The sequence below is a fragment of the Podarcis liolepis genome (genome assembly GCF_965112155.1).
Source record: "Podarcis liolepis genome assembly, chromosome: 2".
In the NCBI taxonomy this organism is placed as follows: domain Eukaryota; kingdom Metazoa; phylum Chordata; class Lepidosauria; order Squamata; family Lacertidae; genus Podarcis; species Podarcis liolepis.
This window is the reverse complement of record NC_139555.1, coordinates 106747708-106770019: the sequence shown is the minus strand read 5'-3', so window position 1 is coordinate 106770019 and position 22312 is coordinate 106747708. Positions and strand designations below refer to the sequence as shown.

General features: G+C 46.6%; 1 protein-coding gene across 1 annotated transcript in view; it reads right to left on the bottom strand.

Moving 5' to 3' along the window:
- GABBR1 (gamma-aminobutyric acid type B receptor subunit 1) overlaps positions 1 to 22312 on the bottom strand; it is a 174910-nt gene that overhangs the window by 23008 nt on the left and 129590 nt on the right. The window contains exons 9-17 of the mRNA XM_083491380.1: positions 21440 to 21610; positions 15263 to 15364; positions 8730 to 8795; positions 7797 to 7988; positions 5835 to 6077; positions 4937 to 5000; positions 4414 to 4491; positions 2497 to 2647; positions 1025 to 1157 (exon numbers count right to left, since the gene is read on the bottom strand). Coding sequence (XP_083347506.1) covers positions 1025 to 1157; positions 2497 to 2647; positions 4414 to 4491; positions 4937 to 5000; positions 5835 to 6077; positions 7797 to 7988; positions 8730 to 8795; positions 15263 to 15364; positions 21440 to 21610 — 1200 coding nt within the window. The remainder of the gene's footprint in view (positions 1 to 1024; positions 1158 to 2496; positions 2648 to 4413; positions 4492 to 4936; positions 5001 to 5834; positions 6078 to 7796; positions 7989 to 8729; positions 8796 to 15262; positions 15365 to 21439; positions 21611 to 22312) is intronic.

Sequence of the window (22312 nt, the reverse complement as noted above, 5' to 3'; positions counted from 1 at the left end):
ACGGACTCACTGTTAAAACCGTGTTTGTGGAAAACAATCTTACTCGGCTACGAGTGATTGCCAAAGAAGAAGACTTCCAACTCTATGATTCTAATAAAGTAGAGGTAGAACATAGCCATTGTGGCTAGTAGCCAGTGATTGCTTTGTCCTCCACGAATTTGTCTAATCCTCTTTCAAAGCCATCCAAGTTGGAGGCCATCGCTTACAATTCTCTAATGGAAGCATCAAGACTGCCACCTACTTTTTCCCATTGGTAAAATACAGCAGGACGTACCAACTTAACTTAAGCTTCAATGGTCAATGAAGATTTTACATTGTCTGCTCTGCTAAATAATATTCCCATGCTGCTGACTGAATGGGTGTGGCAAAAGAAGAGAAAGAGAGTTTCGTACAGCAGCCTTGCAATGTAGTTCAGGGACAGGGTTGAGGCTAGTTTGGTTTTGCAACCCAAAAAGGTCCTTGGAGGTTGCAGCAAAGGTTAATCCTCTTACACTGCCTCCTCAGGCCACTCCCCCCTGGCTCTAATCTAGTACTGAGCTACATGCAGAAACCTTGCACTCCATCGAGTTGGATGCATATACTTCTAAACGTTTTTTAAAATTAAAAAAGGAATCAATTTTCCCACAGATTCCTGGTTAGAAAAGCGCATCAAATCCTCCACTGCCTGCTACCTTTTGCTCGCTTTTTTCGGTGGTGGAGGGAGGCAAATTGGTGCCTGAGTGTTGCTATGTCAAAATCTTGGATTTCGTCCATCAATTTCCATGGGGAGCTCTCGCTTCTATCCCAGGGGAAGATGGAAAAAGAAGAGAGCTACGGGTCTCAGAAACAGCCCTATGCGTGATCTAACTGGGAGGTCTATGTAGTAGATAGGTAGCCGTGTTGGTCTGCCATAGTCAAAATAAAAAAATTCCTTCCAGTAGCACCTTATAGACCAACTAAGTTAGTTCTTGGTATGAGCTTTCGTGTGCATGCACACTTCTTCCAACAGACGATGCCCCAGACCTCTAGAGAGTCTAGCATGTACCTGGCAAACAAAGGGAAAGAGGCCCTTGCTGATGTGGAGGCCATCCAGCCCGAGTGGGAAGACAGATGCTTGCGCCAGTGCGCAACCCACGGCTGTCATGTTGTTGAGGTACGGCTGCGAGTTCTGGATGTATCTGTGAAGGAACGGAAGGTGTGAGAGATCTAAAGCGGGGATTTGCATCTGAAAGGATCTGAACCCGGCTGCCCTCTATGCCCACATTATGGAGTTGCAGTGGTACCTCGGGTTACAGACGCTTCAGGTTACAGACACTTCAGGTTACAGACTCCGCTAACCCAGAAATAGTACCTCAGGTTAAGAACTTTGCCTCAGGTTGAGAACAGAAATTGTGCGGTGGCAGCGGGCAGCCCCATTAGCTAAAGTGGTACCTCAGGTTAAGAACAGTTTCAGGTTAAGAACGGACCTCCGGAACGAATTAAGTACTTAACCCGAGGTACCACTGTATATATATTATTTTGAAGTGGCTTCTTTGTATATTTGTATTTTTTGAATGACATTGTACCGATTATATATTCACTAACAGTAATTAGCCAGTGTGTTGCGGTTGCATTTTTGTAGATTGTCACATTTTGCAACACAGGGGTTTGTGTTTGTTCACATTATGGGGAGCAACAGATTAAAGGTACGTCGTCCGGGCTTTGCATCCTCAAGAGCCATGGTGGTGTCGGATAAATGGTGTCTAACACAGAGTCTTGCATAGGGGGATAAGACAGATGCCAAGTCCTTTCGGAAAATGTAGAGATCTGCATCCACAATGGGAATCTAGCCTCACATGTTATTAGCTCACTTTTTATAAGGCATCTGCATGACGTCACAATCAAAATATACCATATTTTTCGCTCTATGGGATGCACCAGAACATAAGACGCACCTAGTTTTAGAGGGGGAGAACAAGAAAAAAAAAATTCTCTCCCCCTCTGCGCAGTGCCCCTTCAGCGAAGCGGCAGGAGAAACAGAGCCCCTTCCATTTCTCCTCCCGCTTCGCTGAAGGGGCGCTGCGCAGAGAGGGAAAGCTGCGCAGTGCCTCTCCAGCAAAGCGAAGCCAGGAGAGCAAGAGGGATTGGTGCGCACCAATCCCTCTTGCTCTCCTGGCTTCAGCGAAAGCAACGCGAAGCCTCCGAAGCGCAGCGGGAGCGCTCCTGCTGCGCTCCGGAGGCTTCGCGTTGCTTTTGCTGAAGCCATGGAGCCTGCATTCGCTCCATAAGACGCACACACATTTCCCCTTAATATTTGGAGGGGGATAAGTGTGTCTTATAGAGCAGAAAATACGGTACTCCTCCCATGTTTTCCCTTCTCAGCTTCTATTAAGGCTTCCCCCCATGTCCAGACTTTACAAAATCCAAGTGAATGGAGCAGCTGCACAAATTCCTCAGGTGCAGATGACTCGCTGAGCTGCTATTCCATAGCTCTGCCAGCAGAAGAGTAGGTGACTAAGTAGGTTGATGGTTACCCACCTGACGTGCCCGTTGTAGATGTTGAAGGCCAAGCAGATGATGGCCAACAGGATACCCACGCTGGAGAGCACCGAGACAGAAATGAAGAGCTTCTGGGAGAGATACCGGAAAGTGATGATGACCTTTGTGTAGTCAGCTGGCGGGACACCGCCTGTAGGGTATGGGGGGGGGGGGAAGAACAGAGAAACTCAGGCGCCTCATAGTCCTTTCCACCATTACCATCCAGGAAGACTATCTTCTTTTCCCCCCATGAATGGCTTTGCTTGCCCCTTTCTGTGACCCTGGAAGACAGAGGGCAAGTTGGCACCAGCCAATCTGACAACAACAAGGCCGCCGTGTGCATGGATGTGGCTGTGTGGCAACTGCCCTGAGTGGCTCAACAAGCGCATAGGCTGCCTCCTGACTCAAAACAGTTTCACATATTTTCCAAGGTCATAGCTGTCAACTTTTCCCTTTTCTTGCGAGGAATCCTATTTGGAATAAGGGAATTTCCCTTTAAAAAAGGGGAAAGTTGACAGCTATGCCCAACATGCTTTACAGCAGCTTGGTCTCAGCAGACACTGGGACTTGACTTGTTTTTAAATATATTTATCTCTCTATGTCTCTATCTATCTAAATCTATCTATCTATCTATCTATCTATCTATCTATCTATCTATCTATCTATCTATCTATCATCTATCTATCTATCTCTATCTATCTCTCATCTATCTATCTATCTATCTATCTATCTATCTATCTATCTATCTATCTATCTATCTATCATCTATTTATATCTATCTATCATCTATCTATCTATCTATCTATCTATCTATCTATCTATCTATCTATCTATCTATCTATCTATATCTATCTATCTATCTATCTATCATCTATCTATCTATCATCTATCTATCTATCTATCTATCTATCTATCTATCTATCTATCATCTATCTATCTATCTATCTATCTATCATCTATCTATCATCTATCTATATCTATCTATCTATCATCTATCTATCATCTATCTATCTATCTATCTATCTATCTATCTATCTATCTATCTATATCTATCATCTATATCTATCTATCTATCTATCTATCTATCTATCTATCTATATCTATCATCTATATCTATCTATCTATCTATCTATCTATCTATCTATCTATCTATCTATCATCTATCTATCTATCTATCTCTGTGTGTATGAGTAGTAAGAGAACCATGTATGGCACCTTTAGCTACTAGGAGGAAAGATGGGATTTAAATGCAGTAAATAAATTACACACACACACACACACACACAGTCTAATTTTTCATTCACTTTTGTGAATAGCCACACCTACTTACAAATAAAATGAACCCAAGAAGTAAGGAAATTGAAAGTATTGTATGAACTATTTTGTATACATTATATCCCCTTCATAGATCACTGCCTTGTCGTGGTGAAATGGCTTGAATAGCTCCAAGGAGCTATGAGCTCTGCCGTGCAGGGCCACCCAAGACGGACAGGTCATAGCCGAGAGTTTAGACTAAATGTGATCCACCTGGAGAAGGAACTGGCGATCCACTCCAGTATTTTGCCAAGAAAACTCCATGGACATAAATAAAGGAGAAGCTTTGAGAAGAAAGTGAGAGTTTCCAAGGCATGTTCTGGTTCATGGGGTCACGGAGAGTCGAACACGACTAAGACGACTAAACTAAGGTTACCAGACGTCCCCGTTTCCCAGGGACAGTCCCCGGATTTACAAATCAGTCCCCTGACAAAACCCATCTATTTAGTAGGAAGTTGAAAAGTGTCTCCGGATTCATTGAAAAAAAATCTGGTAACCTTAGACTAAACAACAACAACGTGCATTATATCACTCCTTATTTTTATTTTGGGTCCTGCGAGAGTCACACAACGGGTTGCCATGCCTAAAACGTCAGTCTCTTACCAATCCATTTTTCATTGTTGTACCAGGAGAGATTATCCTTCGTGCTGTCGTAATACCCGATCTTCTTATAGATGCCATCTGTTGGCAGAAGGAGGCATTACATACAGTAGGGAGGTGAAGCCTTGATGCTGGGTAGGAAACTGGAACAAACCCCTAGCGGTGGCAGGGGCTGGGCCTGAGACTCTCAACTTAAATTTCATGCGGATGCGGGGAGCATGGAAGGAATGGGGAGGGGGGAGAGAAAATGAGGGGAAAGCCTAAATGGATGAAAGGGGGGTGGGGTGGAGTCCAGACCTTTGGCTGGGTGAAGAGAGAGAGAGAGATGTCAGAATGAGAGAGGGAGAAAGAAAGGGGTGTTAAAGAAGTTAACAAATAATAAGACAATGAATAATGGGAGGCTGGGATTGATCAGGCTTATGGGGTCTGCCCAAGCTATCATGTGCCACACAGAACAGCTGCCTTGCAGGAATGTGTCAGAAGAGAAACCAACAGACCCAGCACAACGACAATGATCCTTGCTCACCCTGAAGCTGTTCGATGAGGGTCCAGGCCATCCGAGAGCCGCTGGCGTCAAAGACCACATGTCCCTGGGGGGGGAGGGAAATGGAGTTGCATATTCAATAATTGGGCGTGGCGAGCATTTAAAGTTCCCAATTCCTATACAGCCATACCTCGGGATCGGGATGAATACTCTTCAGGATAAGCATTTTCGGATTGCGCTCTGCGGCGACCCGGAAGTAACGGAACGCGTTATTCCGGGTTTCGCCGCTTGCGCATGTGCAGATGCTCAAAATGACATCACGCACATGCGCGGAAGTGCGACCCGCGCACGCGCATGTTACATTCGCTTCAGGATGTGAATGTGGCTCCGGAACGGATCCCGTTTGCACCCAGAGGTACCACTGTAATTATAATTTGTGGGTTGCCATCTGTTTTTATTCTGATCTTAATCTGATTTTAAGATGTATTATAATTGATTGTTTGATTTTATGTGTTTAATGTATTATATACTCTGCTGTTAGCTGCCCTGAGCCCGGTCCTGGCCGGGGAGGGCAGGATATAAATAAAATTAATAATAATAATAATAATAATAATAATAATAATTTCCGGTGCTTTTTCTGGGGGGACACAGGGGTACGCATACCCGTAAACATTTTGTGAACCTTTGTACTTTTGTCCATTTACTGTATTTGTTTTCCCGATTTGAACTATAAAATGGTGATTTTCTTGAGTCAAAACGAGAGTACCCCTAAACATTTTTTAAGGAAAAAAAGCACTGTGCATATTAACACAGGGTCTCCCAAGTTTCAGGGTGGCATACAAATACTAGACAGACAGACAGACAGACAGATATGTGGGCATTTCTAATTCCCAAACATCCACATTCTGCCCCAAGGAGATCAGGTTCAAGAGCCACACACAGAGACTCCCTCAAAGGCTGAAGAGTTGAGGGCTCGGTAGATCTCATCGGTGATGGTCCTGTTGTTATAATTGAAGTCTTCCAGCCTCAGGCCCTTCTTCACCAGCTCCGTGGAGGTCTTGTTGAGTGCTAGTGCCAGGGCCCAGACGGCATCATAGGCCAGTGGAGCCTCCTGGAAGCCTCCCGTCTCCTCTGGGGATTTTTTCACCCGCTTCGTCAGCTTCTCAATGAACTCCTGTGATGTCTGTAGGGGACAAAAGAAAGATTGAAAATGATCCCCAGACATGTAAATTATGGTTAAGGTTGGATGGATAATGAGTTCCCTCTATATCACAATTTGATTTTGCAACAGGATTGAGCCTTAAAATTGCAGCAAGTCTTGTTTTTCCAGGCACACCAGTCCTTCCACCCCATGTTGACTCTATAATGGCATTTTAATGTTTTAATGTTGTATTTTAATCTGGTTTTTAAGTTGTATTTCAATCAAATTGTTTTTATATTGGTTGTTAGCCGCCCTGAGCCTGGTCTTGGCTGGGGAGGGCGGGCTATAAATAAGAATTATTATTATTATTATTATTATTATTATTATTATTATTATTATTATTATATTACGTAAGTTAATATTACCTAGTAAAAGAGAAAAAACCAATGGCTTCTCAAAGATCTGGTGTAAAGTTCTTAAGACTGAATAAAGTTTTAAAAGTATTAACTGTCACTGGAATCAACTCTCTTTAACAGACAGAAATCCATTAAGATGAAATCTTGCTTAAAAAATCTGGGAGGGATTATTTTTTAATTTGGTTTCTGTCTATTTGGAATATTACAAAAGTTTCTCGCCCCCTTTGACAGTGTATATTGCTTTCACCATTGTCCATAACCTGCAGCTTGAGCAAACATCTAGTTTCTATTTTTTAAAATCACCCCGCAAAGGACCTTAAGGTCCACGAATAACCATAGTTTAGAGGTCCCGGGCCCTAAGGAAGCCAGACTATCCTCCACCAGGGCCAGGGCCTTCTCAGTGATGGCTCCGACCTGGTGGAATGCTCTGTCCCATGAGACTAGGGCCCTGCAGGATTTAACCTCCTTCCGTCGGGCCTGTAAGACAGAGCTATTCCACTTGGCCTTTAACTTGAATTCAGCCTGATCTTTTATTTCCCTTCTCTTTCCTCCCCCTCCCTTTTTATGAAGACCCACTCTGAGACCCCACAGCTAATTCTCCCCTGACCTCTTTGCTGGCCCAAGTAGGGCCAATTCAGCCAGCTAGCCCTGGGGATTGTTTAAATGATTTTTGAATTTTATTGTTATTCACATTTTTATACTGTATTTTATGCTGCTTTTATAATTAAGTGTTTTAAATTTGTTGTTAGCTGCCCTGAGCCCGGTTTTTGAACCAGGAAGGGTGGGGTATAAATAAAAATTTATTATTATTATTATTATTATTATTATTATTATTATTATTAACATCACCTTAGAACACCTGCAGAGTGCATTTCCTTTGCGGGCAACAAATCAGAGCCAGCCTCTACGGCGAGGGCTTCCAAACATTGGAGCATGACTTCCAGGCAAGCTTAAAAACCCCAACATTTGACATTTAAAAAGGTAAAGGGACCCCTGACCATTAGGTCCAGTCGTGACCGACTCTGGGGTTGTGCCGGTCATCTCACTTTACTGGCTGAGGGAGCCGGCCTACAGCATGGCCAGTATGACGAAGCCGCTTCTGGCGAACCAGAGCAGCGCACAGAAACACCGTTTACCTTCCCGCTGGAGTGGTACCAAATTATCTACTTGCACTTGATGTGCTTTCGAACTGCTAGGTTGGCAGGAGCAGGGACCGAGCAACGGGCCCCGTCGCGGGGATTCGAACCGCCGACCTTCTGATCGGCAAGTCCTAGGCTCTGTGGTTTAACCCACAGCACCACCCGCACCTCCCTATCCTCCAATGACCTCTGAGACGCTCCCTCACCATATTGGAGATGCTGCGTGTGTTCTCTGGGTTCAACATGACGATCTCGGTGGTGATGTGGCCCTCCACGGCCTCCCTCATCTCCTCTTCCGTGCAGTTAATATTCGCATCCTTGATGCGGAACCAGTTGTCGGCGTACCAGCCAATCAGGAACCAGACGTACTTCTTCCCAAACAAGCGCTCCTTGTAGACCTGTCCCCAGTGCCGCAAGAGAGGAGAAATGAAAGTTTGCCAGTAAGTAGAGTGGTCCAGTCAGGGCCATGCCATGGCTTGCATTTCATCTCAAGCCTCCTAGTGTAGGGCCATAGCAAACCCGCCCAAAGGCCTTTCTTAAAAAGGAGAGGTCCGCCAGGAGAACAAGGCTGGCATTGATGGAACAGGCTCAAACGTTTATTATTCAACGTTGTAAAGAGATAAGCAAACTCAGGAACGCACATGGCCGTGGTGTAGTGAGGCCATGGCAGGAAGGAGGGAGCCAAGACCTTACATGGTAATAGGAACTTACTATAACTTTCGATTTCCCAGAAATCAGGTGGTTTACAGTAAATCAGGTGGTATTGTATTCTGCAAATGTATAAAAAGCTGGCTCGCTTAGAATTCGGGGCCAGACTCCGAGCATGAGCTGGTCTGTGCCTTTGTGTCCAAGCAATTGCTTCACAAAATAAAAAAATCTTTTTTCCAGCTGTCGTTTGACTCTTGCAGCGTCCTTGATGCTCCTAGTAACAGATAGGGACCTACCTAGATAGGTCCTTCACCTTCACTACCACACGTTCTAGGAGGAAGGGCTGTAGCTCAGTAGGTAAAGCTCTGCTTTGCCTGCCGAGAGTCGCAAGTTCAGTCCCCAACATCTCTAGTTAAAGTTGGGAATGAAGGAAGCTCCTTCGCTCTAGCTTCTTGTATTCCCAGAGAGGAACCTCCGCCCTGGACACCCACCTCACAGAAGACCTTCCGCGCCTCTGTCTCATAAAAGAGTCCAACGATGATACGGGCATCTTGGCGCTGTAAGGGGAAAAGTAGGGTCAGGTGGCTGGAGGGTGTTTCCACAGAGTCAAGCGCGATCAATTACTTATCGCAGATTGATTGGTTATATTTCTATGCCTCTTTTCGTTCAGACGAATCCCAAACCGGCTTACAAGCGACAGATGACAATAACAGAGCAGAATGTCACAAATGCAGCACAAATAATATAGGAGAACTAACAAATCGTCAGCAAAACGACCGCAAATTATCAAGGAAACAATTACCGCCTATGAAACAGAACTACCAAAAATAAGGTAAACGTCGCAATTCATATTTTCTTACAAAGGAAATAACAACAACAACAACAACAACATTTTTAATTTATATCCTGCCCTCCCCAGCCAAAGTCGGGCTCAGGGCGGCTAACATCAGATACATAACATTGGTATAAAATCAAGCAATAATTAAATTACCTCCTAAAAACATGTCAAAATCAAATTAAAGTCCAATTAGATGGCTTTCCGCAGGGTTAGGATTGGGAACAGTAAGTGCTCCACTGAACTGAAATTTCAGCCTTCACGACATAGTTTACATGAGTAAACAGCTATTTTTTTGGAGGAGGGTCAAGATATTAACTGATATGCACGAAATTTCATATATAGCTATATAATGCCTAGTGTAGTAAGATAAGACCTTTGGAGCAGGCATTTTAAAAAAAAAATGTTTTTGATGAGCCACTCTAAAAAAGGTAAAAGTAAAGGTAAAGGGACCCCTGACCATTAGGTCCAGTCGTGGACGACTCTGGGGTTGCGGCGCTCATCTCGCTTTATTGGCCGAGGGAGCTGGCATACAGCTTCCGGGTCATGTGGTGAACCAGAGCAGCGCACGGAAACGCCGTTTACCTTCCCACCGGAGCAGTACCTATTTATCTACTTGCACTTTGACGTGCTTTCAAACTGCTAGGGTGACAGGAGCAGGGACTGAGCAACGGGAGCTCACCCCATTACGGGGATTCGAACCATCAACCTTCTGATCAGCCAGCCCTAGGCTCAGTAGTGCCACCCGTGTCCCATTATGAACCACCCTAGTAGGCACCTGGGGCGGCCCCCCTGCCCCCCTTTCCTACTCCCCCGCCAACAAGCTGCCTCTCTGAAGCAGAGGATGAAAGTGATGGTTGTTCTCCCTTGTTTGTCCCAGCAGACAGCCACTGCTCAGTGGTACGCTACTATCTCTTATTATGGGAGTGCTATTTATGAGCAATCTGAGTTAGTCTGATTCTTTCCAAAAAAAACCAACAACCCCCAAAACCATCAAAGCTACTGGCGTCACCATCTAATTGCGGTCCTGAATTCCTGCGCTGATTGTACATTGTGCAAAGGAGAGCTTTCTTTTGTGCGCCCTGAACTTACTGCTGCACATCACGCTGGCGCACGGGGCGGCTGGCCCAATCTAGCTGCGAATTCTGCATATTTGAAGGAGACAAGGCATTTGATGAGAGAGACGCGCTGCCTCTTGCTTGGGGTTCCTGCCTCTTGCTCCTGCAGCGCGAGCGCCAATGAATCCGAAATGCAGTTTTCATTAATGTTTAATAGACCTTTCCCGAGGAGCCTGGTGTTCTGAAGTCACGATGCAAAACACCCTGTTTCTGGGGTGAGGGGAAAGGGGCCACGTTGCCTATAAGCCACCTTGGCCCCATAGGGTCCCAACCAGCAGAGGGAGCCGTCTTTGGGGTAGGCAGGAGATAAGATCTGCACCAATCAAACAGACCTCCCTCCAATATATACTGTATTTTTCACTTTATAAGATGCACCAGACCACAAGACACACCTAGTTTTTGGAGGAGGAAAACAAGAAAAAAAATGTTCTGAATCCCAGAAGCCAGAACAGCAAGAGGGATCTGGCTTCTGGGATAGCCTCTTGCTGTTCTGGCTTCTGGGATAGCCGCGCAGCCTGCATTCGCTGCATAAGAAGCACACACATTTTCCCTTACTTTATAGGAGGTGGAAAGTGCTTCTTATAGAGCGAAAAATACGGTGTGTGTATCTATATATATAGAGAGAGAGAGAAAGAGAGAGAGAGAGTGCTCTTGTTTTCTTCTGCAGTGATAAATGCAGCCACTCGCTGACATGAAAAGGGAACAAGGCAGTGATATTCCGATTGCTGCTGCTGGATGCTTCTTGCAAGCTTTGACTGCTTGTTCTTTTTTTAAAAAGAGAAAACCCAACCCAACAGGGGAGGCGAAGTGCTGCGGCAGTATCTGGCTCATTCATTCTGGTGGCATCAGTTCTCCCCTGAGCAGAAGCTGTCAGGAGGATTGGGGGTGGCGCTGTCTGTCCATCTGTCAGCTCAAGGGATGGCAGCTGCCGCCAGAATGAGAAAGGCACTGAATTTCAGGGGTGGCTTCTTTCTGTCTCCCCCTGCCCCCCCACCCTCTGCCGGCCTCCACCAGCACATGTGTGTGCCAGAAGCACCTACCAATCGTGCTTGGCTTGAAGCATTAGGGGGCAATGTAAGCCCATCTCATAGATTACATAGATTACACTTTTTGATATACACTCTGCCTTTCCACAAAGGAAACGGCGTTCAGAGTTGCTTAGGGCAGTGTTTCCCAACCTTTTTTGGGCAAAGGCACACTTGTTTCATGAAAAAAATCTCGAGGCACACCACCATGCCAGATGGGGAAAGGTCACTTTTTACTTATGTAAAAAAAAATAAAAAAATAGTAACAGCATAGAAGGTAATGGTTAGGCTAGCATCCCTCTTCCAAATATGCTAGGTTTTTATTTGCAGGGACTGTTCTACATGGGAAAGCATTCAGCACTGTCATTCTCCCATCTGCCATCTGAATTGGTACTATTCTGGGTCAACTTACTCTGCTGCATGTGTAGATGAAAATGGCACCAAGTGTGGGGGAGGGGGCAGAACAGGTTTCAGATACAGGATATTAAGCATACACGTACTTCAGATTGAACTGGTTGCTTGCTTTGCAAGTTTTCATTTCCCAAATGACTGCCTTGGCAAGCGCAATACCTACCAGGCTCAACGCCGGTCTCGCGCTGCCGCTTCCTGCGCTCTCAAGGACCCGGGAGGAGGAAGGCGTGAAGGGAATCCCGAAGGCGCGAAAACCTCGCGCATGCGCAGGCCTTCCGCCTGCGACAGCCCAGTAGGCCGGCCGAAGCGAGCGGCGATGGGATGTGGGAGGGAGCTCGCTCGCCGCCCCGCGTGTGCCTATGTGGGGCACGTTACAGCCCCGTGACGTCAGCGCCACGCAGGCAGCCAGGCAGGCAAACGATGAGAGCCCCGCGCTGGGCGGCCTCTCCTCGCCGCCGCCACCCCGCCTCTCGCTGCCCGACTCGCCCGCCTCCCTCCCACGGCACACCAGGCAACGTCTCGTGGCACACTAGTGTGCCGCGGAACACCGGTTGGGAAACACTGGCTTAGGGTGCAGAAAGTGGACGGGAGGTTTTTTCCCTCTCTTAAAAATTTGAAGGAAGAAGAGAAAAAAGAGTTGGAGCAAAGTATTGAGAAAGAAGTCCATAAAAAGGTTAAATATTTAGGGATATGCTTAGCATCAAGAAATATAAATATCTACAAAGACAATTATGAAAAAGCGTGGCTCGAGATAAAAAGAAATCTAGAAATATGGAGAAGAATGAATCTCTCCCTGTTAGGAAAAAGAGCAGCAGTAAAAATGAATGTTTTGCCAAAAATGCTATTTCTTTTCCAGTCAGTCCCAGTAATGGTGAAAGACGAGCGCCTCAAAAAATAGCAGAAGGAAATTTCCAAGTTTATCGGGGGGGGGGGAGGCGAAAGGCCCCTCTATGGAATCTACAGCAGGTAGGGATGGCCACCTACTACTTGGAAGACAAACAGACAGACAGACACCTAGACAGACAACCTTGTGGAAGATAAGGCTATTGCAAGGGAGCAGAGTGGCTGTTAAACTCCTGCCCTACTTGCCTGACAAAGTGCAGGGTAAACAAATATCTACAAAAATTAATCCAAAAGCATTCCAATTACAAGAGCAGCCATGCATGCAACATCCATGTTTCAATAATATATCAGTAACTGCTAGTTAAAAGCTTTCACTAACTTTCACTAACTCGCATATACAGTCGTACCTTGGTTTCCGAACAGCATAGTCCACAAACAACTTGGAACTTGAACGCCGCAAACCTGGAAGCAGGTGTTCTGGTTTGCGAACTTTGCCTCGGCGTGGCTTCCGCGGCTTCCGATTGGCTGCAGGACGCTCCTGCAGCCAATTGGAAGCCACACCTTGGTTTCTGAACGTGTCGAAAGTCAAACGGACTTGCGGAACACATTCTGTTTGAAAACCAAGGCACAACTGTACTAATAAAGGAAGCATTTAATTTATTAATAGCCATCCCTGATCCAGGCTCGTTGGAATCTCTACGTTCTTATAATTAGAAAACTGCTACTCAGGTAATGTTAACGAACGTATCTAAGAAATGTTGCATGATTTAACTCAGTTCCTTTATCTCTCCCCCTTTCTTCCCTTTTCTTCTCTTTCCTCTGTTATTAGATTGCAAATTTATAAGTGTTGCACATTGTTAAATTGCTATAAACTGAATATGTATATATGTGTGTGTGTGTGTATATATATATATATACCCCCCAAAAAATTTTCGGCATAGTTTTTCAAAATCTAAGGATTGCATCCAACTAAGTTTTCCTCAGGGTAGACCCACTGAAATTCATGGACCTAAGTTAGTCCTATCTATTAATTTCAAAGTATCTGCTCTGAATGGGACTAAGATCTGGTCAGACCTCACCCTGAGTACTGTGTCCAGTTCTGGGCACCACAATTCAAGGAGGACACTGACAAACTGGAACGTGTCCAGAGGAGGGCAACCAAAATGGTCAAAGGCCTGGAAACGATGCCTTATGAGGAACGGCTAAGGGAGCTGGGCATGTTTAGCCTGGAGAAGAGGAGGTTAAGGGGTTATATGATAGCCATGTTCAAATATATAAAAGGATGTCATATAGAGGAGGGAGAAAGGTTGTTTTCTGCTGCTCCAGAGAAGCGGACACGGAGCAATGGATCCAAACTACAAGAAAGAAGATTCCACCTAAACATTAGGAAGAACTTCCTGACAGTAAGAGCTGTTCGACAGTGGAATTTGCTGCCAAGGAGTGTGGTGGAGTCTCCTACTTTGGAGGTCTTTAAGCAGAGGCTTGACAACCATATGTCAGGAGTGCTCTGATGGTGTTTCCTGCTTGGCAGGGGGTTGGACTCGATGGCCCTTGTGGTCTCTTCCAACTCTATGATTCTATGATTCTAAGATTGGATGCAACCCTAACTGTAAAAAAGCATCATTGGTAGTCGGCCAAGTAATGGGGGTTGGGACGAGGAAGCAAGAAAGTTTTGACACCCTTCCTTCCACCCAGATCACATCCCCCACATACACACACACTCTGTCACTTGGGGTAATATAACACACTGCCACACACACACACACACACACACACACACACACACACACACAGCAAGGGCATTCTCAAAATTTCAGTCCATTAACCCTCCATTCACATCACTTGGGAAGACAGGCGAACTAATCCCAGTGTACTGGAAGAAGCAAAGATCACCAATGATTCTTCAACATCAGCTTCGTTGGACTGGTCATGTTGTGCAGATGCCTGATTATCATCTTCCAAAGCAACTACTCTATTCCAAACTTAAAAATGGAAAGCATAATGCTGGTGGTCAACAAAAGAGGTTTAAAGACTGTCTCAAGGCAAATATAAAGAAATGCAGTATAAGCACCAAAAACTGGGAAACACTTGCCTGCGAGCACTCCAATCGGAGAACAGCTTTTACCAAACTCAGGACGCAAGGGAGAAACGTGCTAAGAGGAAGGCACGCTTGGCAAATCCACACCATGATCAACTCCCACCCGGAAACCAATGTCTCCACTGTGGAAGGACGTGTGGGTCCAGAATTGGCCTCCACAGTCTCTTATGGACTCATTGTTAAAACTGTGTTTATGGAAGACAATCTTACTCGGCTACAAGTGATCGCCAGAGAAGAAGTATCACCCTGCGGATATATGTCAAACGATTAAGAGGTTAGCCGAGACCAAAGGGATGTGGCTCGTGGTTATGAACCCTCCTTGCAGCTGCCACCTGGAGCACACTTACTCGGGAGAAAGCCCCACTGAAGACGCCGGAGCTTATCTTCCAGCAAACACGTCTAGGATTCTGCTGTCCGATTGCGATATGTACACTGGGACAAAACTTTTCACAGCTCCGCACGAGCCCGTCCCTGCCCCACAGCAGCCTGAAGCTGTCCCAGGCGGAAAAAAGCACAGATCTGGCACGTGCAAAAAACACAGATTCAAAGCAATCTGAATGTTCCACCCACCCTTGTTGAAGGGGGTTTGGGTGGAGCAGAGCTCAGTCCCTCTGCCCTCCCTGCTGACAGGGATCTCTAAACCTGCGGTAAGTGCGCACCCACCCCTCACACAACCCCTTGCAGCCAGGATCACCTTCAGATTCTTGACGGGCACAGCAGGGTCAGAGAAGAAGCTCTGGCGGAAAGTGATCTCGATCCCAGCTTCTTTGACTCGCTCTTCCAGGTCATCCAAGGTCTATGGGAATGAAGAAGGAGGCACAGAGATAAGGAAGGAATAGGTGGTGTTGGAGAGGAGCAATAGTTCAGTGTATAAGTAATGCTAAAATAGGGGATACAGTGGTGGTTAAGGATATGCATTTTAAAAATCAGCAGTGCACATTCCCTGTGCTTCTACAATCTCACTGGTAAAGCACCTTTTGTAAAGGTAAAGGGACCCCTGACCATTCGGTCCAGTTGTGACCGACTCTGGGGTTGCGGCACTTATCTTGCTTTATTGGCTGAGGGAGCCGGCGTACAGCTTCCAGGTCATGTGGCCAGCATGACTAAGCTGCTTCTGGCAAACCAGAGCAGCGCACGGAAATGCCGTTTACCTTCCCGCTGGAGTGGTACCTATTTATCTATTTGCACTTTGATGTGCTTTCGAACTGCTAGGTTGGCAGGAGCTGGGACCGAGCAACGGGAGCTCACCCCGTCGCGGGGATTCGAACTGACGACCTTCTGATCAGCAAGACCTAGGCTCTCTGGTTTAACCCACAGTGCCACCTTTTGTATCCAACAGCAAATGCAGCTTTCCGAGAATCTGTTTCTATTTTATTCGAAAAATTTTCTAGCCCCTGTAGCTGTAGGGCAATACCTGAAAAATATTTAGAAACCTTTTGTTGTTGTTGTTGTTGTTGTTGTTGTTGTTGTTGTTGGAGAGGGGATGGCTTCACTGGGCAGGGGTTCTCCATAACTCCTTGCCTCTTGCCATGGCAAACAAAACCAATTTTGGGCAAAACATAGGTAAAGGTAAAGGGAACCCTGACCATTAGGTCCAGTTGTGGCCGACTCTGGGGTTGCGGCGCTCATCTCGCTTTATTGGCCGAGGGAGCCGGCGTACAGCTTCCGGTTCATGTGGCCAGCATGACTAAGCCGCTTCTGGCGAACCAGAGCAGCACACAGAAACGCCGTTCACCTTCCCGCCAGAGTGGTACCTATTTATCTACTTGCAGTTTGACGTGCTTTCGAGCTGCTAGGTTGGCAGGAACAGGGACTGAGCGACGGGAGCTCACCCCGTCGCGGGGATTTGAACTGCCGACCTTCTGATCGGCAAGTCCTAAGCTCTGTGGTTTAACCCACAGTGCCACCCGTGCCCCTCCGTGCAAAACATAGGTGACAGCTAATTTGGCTCCTCTTAAGAGCCAAATTACGCACTACGTTAAACGCTACGCGGCGCTCATCTCGCTTTATTGGCCGAGGGAGCCGGCGTACAGCTTCCGGGTCATGTGGCCAGCATGACTAAGCTGCTTCTGGCGAACCAGAGCAGCACACAGAAACGCCGTTCACCTTCCCACCAGAGTGGTACCTATTTATCTACTTCCACTTTGACGTGCTTTCGAGCTGCTAGGTTGGCAGGAGCAGGGACCGAGCACCGGGAGCTCACCCCATCGCAGGGATTCGAACCACCGACCTTCTGATCGGCAAGTCCTAGGCTCTGTGGTTTAACCCACAGTGCCACCCGTGTCCCTCCGTGCAAAACATAGGTGACAGCTAATTTGGCTCCTCTTAAGAGCCAAATTACGCACTATGTTAAACGTGCTTAAAAAACAACAAGGATTATGATGGTGATAAAGAAGAGGCAATGTAAGGGCCCCACCCCACCCCCAAACCAGAGAGGAACTGCAGCATAGCAGTTACCGAAAAGATATCCTCTCCTTCCTGCACTGGTTTAATGAGAATCACCCCCGAGCTATTAGCTCTCCACTGGGCTATTTGCTTGCTGTGAGTAACAGCCTGTTTGCAAGTAAAGGCCTAGGCAGGGAGCAGGCAGGACAGGAAAGCTAATTGACAAGAGTAGGGGAGGAGGAGGATAACAAGGAGTTTGCTCAATAAAAATTATTATTAAAAAAGGAGTTTCCTGGCGATCCTTTATCAGCGAAAGACAGGCAGGAGTCTCTGGAGGAAAAGTTCTGAGTGTGAGGAGAAGTGTTTACTGTCCCAACCTCAACCCCTTTCCCAGTGCCGGATTTATGTATAAGCTAAACAAGCTATAGCTTAGGGCCCCACTCTCTTGGGGGTCCACAAAAAATTTAAAGGGGAAAAAATTAAGATAAAAAACAAATTAAATAAAACCTACATACAGCAACAGTGTTTTGTGTTGTGTAGGCTCCTATGATGTAAGTAATGGGCCCCGCCTGCTAGCCTGCTCCCTAAAATATCACTGGTTTGCTCATTTCTATATATAGGGTGCCTACATTCTGCATGGACTGGTTGCATGGTAACATGTGCAAATGGCGTTAGAGACCTATTAGGTCCATAAATTACCATATAGAATATATTCAGCACAAAAAACAGTGACAATTTGTGGACAAAGGATAGCTGGACATATAAAGTAGCTTAGGGCCTCATCAAAACTAAATCCAGCCCTGCCCTTTCCTCACACTGAGCCATAATCTATTCACTTATTTATTTTTATCTAACACGGGGTTGGGATGTTCCTGGACTCCCATCTCCCATCCATCCCAGCCAATAGGCAGGGACTGGTTCAGTCCAGAAGCTTCTGGAAGGCCACCGCTTCCCAAGTGACACAAACTTAAGCACACCTAACGCCATCAGCATAAAGTCTACAGAAAGCAATGGTTCACTGCCTAGGAAAATCCACTGGATAAAGGGTGGTGCAGGGTGGCGCTCTGGGTTAAACCACAGCGCCTAGGGCTTGCCGATCAGAAGGTCGGCGGTTCAAATCCCTGCGACGGGGTGAGCTCCCGTTGCTCAGTCCCTGCTCCTGCCAACCCAGCAGTTCGAAAGCACCTCAAAGTGCAAATAGATAAATAGGTACCACTCTGGCAGGAAGGTAAACGCCGTTTCCGTGCGCTGCTCTGGTTCGCCAGAAGCGGCTTAGTCATGCTGGCCACATGACCCGGAAGCTGTACACCGGCTCCCTCGGTCTATAGAGCGAGATGAACGCCGCAACCCCAGGGTCGGCCACGACTGGACCTAATGGTCAGGGGTCCCTTTACCTTTACCTTTAGCATACCTCAGTAGCAGAGCTTCTGCCTTGCATGCAGAAGGTCCCAGGTTCGGATCCTGGCATTGCCAGGTAGGGCTGCAGCCCAGAAGAACTGCTGCTGTCAATCAACGTGGTCAATATTGATCCAGATGGCCCAATAGACTGACTCAGTAAAAGGCAGATTGCTATACAGGTGTCGAAAGTAAGGAGCGTGTCCTCTCTCTCCAAAATAAAAAAATCAGTTTGTTTAAGCACACTTTCCAAAATGCATGACTAATGTAACATGGAAGTTTGGCGCCTAACACTACAGGAATCTGTGCTGCATTGTGAGCCTGGTGTAAATAATAATAATAATAATAATAATAATAATAATAATAATAATAATAATACTCGCCCCCAGGATTCTGTAAGAACCATGGGATGGCTTCTGTGACCAGTCACGTATTGCGCCAATCAGCACAACTATGGTCAGACAAATTTTCTAAGTGGCTCTTTTTAAGGACTGAGATTAGACAAAGGGGTTTCTTCAGCAGCAGGAGAATTGCCCGGCCCTGTGGGAGCTTGTGGAAATGTACCACAACGAGGCACGGAGGGCTGCAGCCCATTTGCTTATCGCGGTCCACACAAAAATAGCTTCATTAGCTTAACATTTGCATTAATGTGATGGACATGTCGGAGCGCAGCTGGTAGAAATGTTCCACTTCTTTTGTCGGTGCGATTTCCTTGTCTGAAACTGGAAGTGGTAATTCTTCTTAGGACATCTTGGAGAGGGAACAGCGCTCGGCGGAGATCTTAGATGACATTTATTAAGATTCAGTAGGAAAAAGGGACCGAGAGATATGCTTCATGCCAGAGAGAGCAGTCTAGAGGCAGACTAACAACATCCCTGCCTCCTCCTGTTTTCGTTTTATCCATGCCTCTCCTATCTCATTCTTTTCTTCTCCTCTCTCTCTCAGCTGCCTAACTTCAGACTGCAAGCTCCTTGCAGCAGAGACCTCTCTCCTTGCTGCTTATATTACCCAGCACATTAACAGCCTGCATAATATTGATAGGTAAAGGTAAAGGGACCCCTGACCATTAGGTCCAATCGTGGCTGGCTCTGGGGTTGAGGCACTCATCTCGCTTTATTGGTCGAGGGAGCCAATGTTTGCCCGCAGACAGTTTTTCCGGGTCATGTGGCCAGCATGACTAAGCCGCTTCTGGCGAACCAGAGCAGTGCACAGAAACACCGTTTACCTTCCCACAGAAGCTCACCCCGTCGTGGGGATTTGAACCGCCGACCTAGGCTCTGTGGTTTAACCCACAGCACCACCCGCGTCCCATTAACAGCCTGCATAATATTGATACAATTGTACTAATCAAGCACAAGCTGATGTGTTTGACATTTTAAATCGTTTTTACTGTAATACTGTGGTTTTTAGTTTGTCTACTTCCTTCTGATTCTTTTTTACTAAGATGAAAGTGAGGTTTAGAAGCATTAAAGTAAAAGAAACAAATAAGGACTTAAAGATAGCTTGGGTCCTCATAAGGACTAGAAACTTATTTTGAAAGAAAGCTGAAAGTTTCAAGGTTCTAATATTACGGTATAGTGCATGGATTTGTGTGTGTTCAGGATAAAGCAATGGTTATGTTACAGCTGAAGGAAACATCACACACAGATGAGGATTTTAAAGAAAAAAGGCCTTGAACTTCAGTTGGATTGTGTTTAGGGATGATAATCCTGAAGGCTCCGAGTTCAGCTCAGAGAAGGGGTTTTTGTGCTATGAGACGGACAAACTCTGATAGCCTGCTGAAGTTTGGGAATTCACAAGATCAGTTCCGGTAGATAAGCGACTCCTTAAAACAGCCTTTCCCAACTTGGTTCCCTCCAGATATTTTGGACCACAACATCCATCAGCCCCAGTTTGGTGTAACAACCAGGAGAATTGCTGCTGGCACTAGAGAATAGATTGGCTCTGACACAGTCTCAAGAAGATTATTGTGTTCCACAAAATAGAGCCCATTTGTTTGGTGCCACAGAACTTAATGGGAACCCTTGAAAAGCAACTCTGTTCTTGGCCGTTGCCAGAATCAATCAAATACTGGGGACTGGTTTGTTGCTGTTGTTTAAATAAATGCAAATTACAAGGACAATCTCATGACTTGCACCTGGCACCAGGGGACTCATTGGGGATGTCCCAGAGGGTCCAAGCCCTGGGACTTGTATGGTGGTTCTCCTGCCCCCTTCCATCTCTTTTCTGTAATGGGAAAACACATTTCTTTAAACCTTGCATATAGGGCGTTAAGGTGACATTCACACCATATATTGAAAGCACTCTTATACCACTTCCGCAGTCATGGCTCCCACCCCCCACCAAAAATCTGGGAATTGTAGTTTGTTAAGAGTGCTGGGAACTGTAGCTCTGGGAGGGGTCTCCTAGCAAACTCTCAGCGCCCTTAACAAATTAAGAGATCCCCCGGGGGAAGTATGGGTGGGACCTTCTTACTTTCCTAGAAGTTTGTGCAAATCTTGTTCAAATCCGTGGTAAAATGTAAAAAAGGTAAAAGACCCCTGGATGGTTAAGTCCAGTCAAAGGTGACTATGGGGTTGCGGCGCTCATCTCGCTTCAGGCCGAGGGAGCCAGCGTTTGTCCTCAGACAGCTTTCCGGGTCATGTGGCCAGTAGGACTAAACCGCTTCTGGGGCAACGGAACACCGTGACGGAAACCAGAGCGCATGGAAACATTGTTTACCTTTCTGCCGCAGTGATACCTATTTATCTGCTTGCACTGGTGTGCTTTCGAACTGCTAGGTTGGCAGGAGCTGGGACAGAGCAACGGGAACTCACCCTGTCATGGGGATTTGAACCGCCGACCTTCTGATCAGCAAGCCCAAGAGGCTCAGTGGTTTAGACCACAGCACCACCTGTTCCCCTATCAATTCTGTGGTAGGCGTCTGTGCTCCTGAGTCCTTTTAAGTGCTTAAGCAGCACCGCTGTCTGGGTTTTTTTTGGGGGGGGAGGGTTGGGCAATGCTCTGGGCTGAGATGCTGCAGGAAGTCCCAGGATGCCCAAAAGGTGTGTCAGGTGGGGGATTTCTGCTCAAGGCTGGGGTCTCTCCATACCGAGGTGAACACCTCTGTGGTCTGCTGTATGGTGGCGATCTTGGTCCAGCTCCACTTCTTGAAGAGCTGCACGCGGGTGGGGTTGTGCAGAGTGGCGGACGGGTGCGTGCGGAAGAAGGTGGGGAAGCGCTGGCGGTTGGAGAGGGCCGGAGAGCTGGAGCCGTAGGACAGCTGCAAGGAAAGGAGGAAGAGACGGGAAACAGGGCTTTAAAAGGCTGACACTGGCCTCATTCAGTCTATGGGTTCAAAGTTTCCCACCCACCGTTAACTCTGGCACAGAGACACCACCCAACCCTTCAAATCACAGAATCAGGAAGGGGTCACAAGGGTCATCTAGTCCAACCCCCTGCAATGCAGGAATCTTTCACCCAACGTGAGACTCGAACCCATGGCCCTGAGATTAAGAGTCCCATGTTCTACCGACTGAGCTATCCCTCAGGGCCTTGCTCTCAAACCTACTTTCTAGAGGTGCTGGTGGTGGATGCCAGACGCTTCCAGGCGGCCTGTTTATGGAGGATTATTCCTGATTTGTTTGCAGGGGGGTTAGATCAGGGACGGATAAAACCTTTGGTAGCCCAAGGGCCGCATTGTCTGCTGAGGGCCAATGGTGGGTAGCACCACACCTGCTATTTAATGTGCATTCGTTCTGATTTGTTTTGCGGGGGTGTTAGAGGACCTTGCGTCAAAGCAAGCGCCGCCTCCCACATTTCCAACATGTTTTCTTGCCACTTTCCTTACTGCAAACAGTCCGGTCGTTTTTTCTTTGTTCCGCAAGACCTTCTAAACAGCTATAATGGTTTAACCCCAATCAGCTGGTGGGTGACTGAATCCCACCGAAAAAGCATGACTGTCTGGAAGCACCCACTGTGGGGG